The sequence below is a fragment of the Henckelia pumila genome, chromosome 3 (assembly GCF_033568475.1).
Source record: "Henckelia pumila isolate YLH828 chromosome 3, ASM3356847v2, whole genome shotgun sequence".
NCBI classification, from domain to species: Eukaryota; Viridiplantae; Streptophyta; class Magnoliopsida; order Lamiales; family Gesneriaceae; genus Henckelia; species Henckelia pumila.
Window position 1 is genome coordinate 51,878,981 of NC_133122.1, and position 6,326 is coordinate 51,885,306.

Here is a 6,326-nt window from a genome sequence, read left to right on the forward strand (position 1 = left end):
TAATTATAACATACATATTATGAAAACGTGCACACTTTTTGTTCGATTTTTATGTTGTTATTTTTTGTAGAAAAACACAGAATCCACTTCAATCACATATGAGCTTCGGGGTTTGGGGTGGGGCAACCCCCGGTGGATGGGGCACACTGGTCTTGCTAGTGTGCTCGGCGCATGGGTTGTCTCCTCCACAGAAAGCTTAGTCTGCAGATGTTTAATGAGGTTAATACTCATGTTACATGGTAAGGGGTCGGGTATGAGTAGGATATCATCTCTATCCCCCATATCCATTTATTAAATTCTTCGCCAACTCCATCTCCATACAAAAACTCATCGGGTATTTAATTTTATCTCAATCCCCATATCCATCGAAGAATTGGATATCCATACTCTACCCATCCTCATTTATCGTATCTATCTCATACTAATATATTTTTTCAAATTCAAATTATTTGATAAAACTATGCTTATTCACCGGATTTTTATACCAAATTTTTAAGATAACGAAAAGAAAAAAAATGAAAGATAAAAAAATAAGTAATCTAAGAATTATATAAGAAATAAAAAAAATTTAAATAATTTATCCCAACATAATTATTTTACAAAATAGCACTAGTTTATGCTAATAATTATAAACCCAAGAGTTGTAAATTCCAAAAACTTACTTATTGGCCTGGTGATGACTGATGTGACCTTATGAGTTATAATCACTTTTCAGGGAAAATTGCAAATTTAGTCTTGTATGTTTGTCACTTTGCGATTTTGGTTTTCTATGTTTTCACATTTTAGTTTTAGTGCTCCATGTTTTGATTTTTGGCAATTTTGGCCATTTTTATTCGAAAATGTCTGAATTGGTGCCACATCAGCGCCACGTCCGAAAAAGAACTAAAATTGCCAAAATAATAAAGATAGCGAACTAAAACTGAATCTAAAATATAAATGACTGAAATCGCAAAGTGACAAACATACAGGACCAAAAAAGCAATTTTCCCCCACTTTTTATTAGTTTAAAATTAATTTTTATGTAAGATATTGGAAATTTGTAACAGAATCAAACTCAAACTTTACAATGTTCGACTCGTGCTACAACTATTAGATAAAAATAATAATAATTTTGATATTTAGTTTATAAATTTTACACTTTTATTTGAGAAAAATATAGAAAAATTCATTTATTATAATAAAATTACAATGTTCGACGTCGGCTTTTCAAGAGGTCGACAATGTTACAACATTCCACGTTGAAATAATAAAGAATGTCTTATAAAACTATGAGGTTACACCACCCAATAGACAAATCTTTTGAGATGAACACTTAAGGTTTTTAACTCACCTTTCAATATTCAGTGTATGCATCCATACAACTTAATATTCCAGCCTATAGTTTTTTCAATTATCGACACTGATTCGATGGCGTAGCCATTTCTTAGGTCGTCCCATCCGATACGCGGACTCTCAACGAGAATACCAATTTTAGGTAATTATAAACCCAAGATTTGTAAATTCCAAAAACTTGCTTATTGGCTTGGTGATGACTGATGTGACCTTATGAGTTATAACCACTTTTTATTAGTTTAACATTAATTTTTATGTAAGATATTGGAAATTTGTAACAAAATCAAACTCAAACTTTACAATGTTCGACTCGTGCTACAACTATTAGCTAAAAATAATAATAATTTTGGTATTTAGTTTATAAATTTTACACTTTTATTTGAGAAAAATATAGAAAATTTCATTTATTAATTATAATAAAATTACAAATTTCAATAAGAAAATATATCTAAATCATGTATAGTTTGGTTTTTAATGAATTCAATAAAATATTTGAATTTAAATTTCTTAAATTTTATTGAAACTCGATAAAAACTCGAATAAATTCGTGATTATGAATATCTTCTTTAAATAAAGCTCAGCTTGGTTCAAGCATGCAAAATTCAGCTTGTCTCGATTAAATATTACATATATCCATATTCCTCAGTTTGTTTACTTAATTAATTATATTTGTGTAAGAATGTATGTACTTTTCATGCTTATATTAAACGAAAATGAAATCGAAAACTGCGAAACGAACTAAAGACTCGTTGCACGCAACGAAAATAATGGTTTAATTTAAAAGTAATTGGAAGCTAGAGATCATGTGGTCTATAACACGTACAATATTGCGTGTGTGTTTTCAAATATTTTTTTATAAGTTATAACTAGAAGAAAAGTTGAATAATCTGATAAATAATTAGTTAGACGAAAATATAAATATATAATTAGAAATGGAACAAAAAAAAAAGATGTCGAATGTCTCCGTGCATGTCAAATTAAACTTGAATCAATTGCTTTCATATTCTGGTAAAACAGGGGGAAAATAATTTGAAATTGATAAGTGATGTAGCCAAAAATCACTTGTACTCAATATGTTTATTCTGCAAAGCCCGGAGTATGAATAAATCCTTGTACGTTCCCTTGGAAGATCTTCAGTGGGTTGTTCCTACGTCACAAAACAAAGTCAGAGGAGCCGGGAGGGTTCCCGGCGAAGACAACCCGACTCTCAAGTCAGTTATTACTCAAGAAATAATAATCGAGAGTAGAGCGATATAGTGCTAAAGACAGTGTGTACCTTAATAATGAGATGACTTGAGCTATTTATAGATATTCGGAGAGTTTCACGGGCTTGAGCCTTGTATGGGCTTTTTTAGAATTCAAAGTCTGCTTGATTTAATTATATATAATATTTAAATAAGCTTGGGCCTCAAAAATATTTGGAGTTGACCTTCATGATTGGCCTCAGGCCCAGTTGATTTTTAGGTGTAACCTATAAATAAGAATTTAATACATACATACTACTCGTATAATTGCGTATGTATGGCATATGTAGCACACTATGAATTAATTAATAATTTAATAATATCATAATGTACATGTAGGCAGAAGCGGAGCACGCTCTCTAGGGCATGAAAATGCTGTCACATTAAATCGTTGATGAGTTGTATACTTGTTGGATGATTTAATATGATCTGCATGTATTGTTTTTATGTCTCTAATTTATATTATTTTTTTAATGATTTCAAATTTAAAACATATTTTAATTTATTAGACATATTTTCTCTGTCCCAAAAATGGTGACAAGGTTTATTTCATGTGTCGATATGTTTCTTCCCGTAAGAAAATTCTGCTAATTGGCATTCTATATGATTTATGATATATGCACTAAAATATAATTTTATTTAATTTTTAGATGAGTTCGAACATGGGTTTTTTTAAAAAAAATTAAATTAATTAATTATCCGCACAGTATGATTCCTTCACGGATCCATAAGGCATAAACCACAGAGTATTCTAGAAAATGTTATTTTAATTATTATAATTTATTAGTCACTATTCATCAACGTACAACCAATATCCCCAACCCGCCAACCGTCAAAAGACTCCCGATTTTGATGTATATGCATGCATGTCCATATATTTATAAATTTTTTTTATTTGATAAATTTAATATATTTTCGATATAACATTTCACCGCAAAGCCAAAGTATATATACATCCATTAATAGTGGATAGTTTCTATTTTCGCAAAATACATACGTCTGCAATTTTATTTTAGAATTTAATGATGTAGCCAAGCTTCGTTGTATGATCATTATCTAGCTAGCCAGATGAAAGTGAAACTTATCTATATGTACTAGAATGATATACTTAATCGAAACCTGACCTTTATCCAATTTAATTACACAAGTCCATTAAGCTCTATACACGCAAAATATTTTTATTTAATTTCAAAACATATAATATAATATTCCGTCCGTCCCAATTTTATTGTCCACGTTTCCTTTTTTGTTTGTACCTAATATATAGTCATATACCATATTTAGTAATATTTTTTTACACTTCTTTACTAATATACCCCTATTAACTACACCTTGAAAATTGTGCAATCATTTTTTAATATATTAAATAGGGATAAAATAAGAAGTTTATATAAAATTTGCTTTTCCAATATATTTTTTTTAATCTGTATGAAAGTTCAAAGAGGACAACATATATGGGACGAAGGGAATATAATATAAGAAATGTAAATTAATGTAAGGTTAGAATAATATATGGTCCAGCTAAGGGAGCATTGTGTGAGGTAAAGATCGATGTTCATTAAATCTTCTTACCTGTCTTTCATTCATTGCTGGCTTCCCCCAAGCTCTTTAAATTCTCCACCCTCTGACCCCCTTCCTCCGCCCAAAATCCTCCCTCCGCCGCCGCTTCAGAAACAATGCCGCCGGTTCTGCCAAATTTCTCCGCCTCCGTCAAGCTCAAATACGTGAAACTGGGCTACCAATATCTCGTAAACCACATTCTCACCTTCTTGCTGATCCCAATCATGCTCGGGATCTCCATCGAAATCCTCCGTTCAAGCCCACAAGAAATGCTGACCATTGCGAATTCGCTGCATTTCGATTTCGTCCAAGTTCTCTGTTCTTGTTTCTTGATCCTTTTCGCGGCCACCGTCTACTTCATGTCGAAGCCGAGATCGATTTACTTAGTAGATTACACTTGTTACAAACCTCCCGAGAATTGCAGAGTTCCTTTCTCTACTTTCATGGAGCATTCCAGGCTGATTCTGAAAGATAACCCGAAGAGCGTGGATTTCCAGATGAGAATTCTTGAAAGATCGGGACTTGGTGAAGAAACCTGTTTGCCTCCCGCCATTCATTACATCCCTCCAACTCCCACCATGGCAGCTGCAAGAGGAGAAGCTGAAATAGTGATTTTCTCCGCTATTGACGATCTGATGAAGAAAACAGGTATTAAACCGAAAAACATCGACTTTCTTATCGTAAACTGCAGCTTGTTTTCTCCCACACCATCCCTTTCCGCCATGGTCGTTAACAAGTACAAATTAAGAAGCAACATCAAGAGTTACAATCTCTCCGGCATGGGCTGCAGCGCCGGATTGATTTCAATCGACTTAGCTAGAGATTTACTCCAAGTTCATCCCAATTCATACGCTTTAGTAATAAGCACAGAAATCATCACCCCGAATTACTACAAAGGTTCCGAAAGAGCCATGCTCCTCCCCAACTGCCTCTTCCGAATGGGCTCCGCCGCCATTCTCCTCTCCAACAAACGCCGCGAAAGCCGACGCGCCAAGTACAAGCTCGTCCACGTGGTGCGTACCCACAAAGGCTCCGACGACAAAGCCTACAAATGCGTGTTCGAGCAAGAGGATCCGCAAGGGAAAGTGGGCATAAATCTCTCCAAAGATTTGATGGTCATCGCCGGAGAAGCCCTGAAATCGAACATCACCACCATAGGCCCGCTGGTTCTCCCCGCTTCGGAGCAGCTCCTCTTCCTTTTCACGCTCATCGGCCGGAAAATATTCAACCCCAAGTGGAAACCATACATCCCAGACTTCAAACAAGCGTTCGAACACTTCTGCATACACGCCGGCGGGCGTGCGGTGATCGACGAGCTGCAGAAGAACCTCCAGCTGTCGGCGGAGCACGTGGAAGCTTCGAGAATGACCCTCCACCGGTTCGGAAACACGTCTTCTTCTTCACTTTGGTATGAAATCAGCTACATTGAAGCTAAAGGGAGGATGAAGAAAGGTGACAGGGTGTGGCAGATTGCCTTCGGGAGCGGATTCAAGTGTAACAGTGCTGTTTGGAAGTGTAACCGCACCATCAAGGCTCCGGCCGACGGCCCGTGGGACGATTGCATTGATAGGTATCCAGTGCAAATCCCAGAAATCGTCAAGATCTGATCAGAAAATTATAATATTATTCAGATATCATTTGTGTTAATTTGATTCATAATTCATATGTTATTTTTTTTAAAAAAAAATTATTTCATGATGTTTTTCTAGTGATTTAGCTGTAGATCATTTCATTATTTTTTTACTATATTTTTTGCCCTTGGAGGAATTTTATTTGCTTATAAATCCTGCATGGATTTAAACCATAGCATGCATGTGGGACAAAATTTATGTATCATTGAATTCATTATTTCTATATTTTTTTTATATTTGGAAACATTTAGATATGTTCGAATCCATCCATCAGTCAATATGTACTCACCGATCGGACAATGTCTATAATCCTTGAATAAATGACGTACTGCTAGTTAAAGTTACAAGCAGTTATTAATATTGTGGTCCAATCGAGTACATAAATTCAGTAACTGTGATTAGGGCATTAAGAATTAAAGACACTACTTAATTAATTTACAATAACACTTTTTTCAACACATTATACCCAAAATTCACTACTAGAAAAAATGCCTTTAGTGACACACATAAATGTTCTTATATGAAACTTTTGGTGACATTAATATTTTGGTGACACTCA

At 34.3% G+C, this 6,326-nt stretch overlaps 1 protein-coding gene across 1 annotated transcript; it reads left to right on the forward strand.

The window, feature by feature from the left end:
• Positions 1 to 4,171: 4,171 nt before the first annotated feature.
• On the forward strand, positions 4,172 to 5,902 carry LOC140887666 (3-ketoacyl-CoA synthase 5-like). Its single transcript, XM_073295071.1, has one exon. The coding sequence runs from the start codon at positions 4,253 to 4,255 to the stop codon at positions 5,741 to 5,743; it is 1,491 nt and encodes a 496-aa protein (XP_073151172.1). The 5' UTR covers positions 4,172 to 4,252; the 3' UTR covers positions 5,744 to 5,902.
• The last annotated feature ends 424 nt before the right edge of the window (positions 5,903 to 6,326 follow it).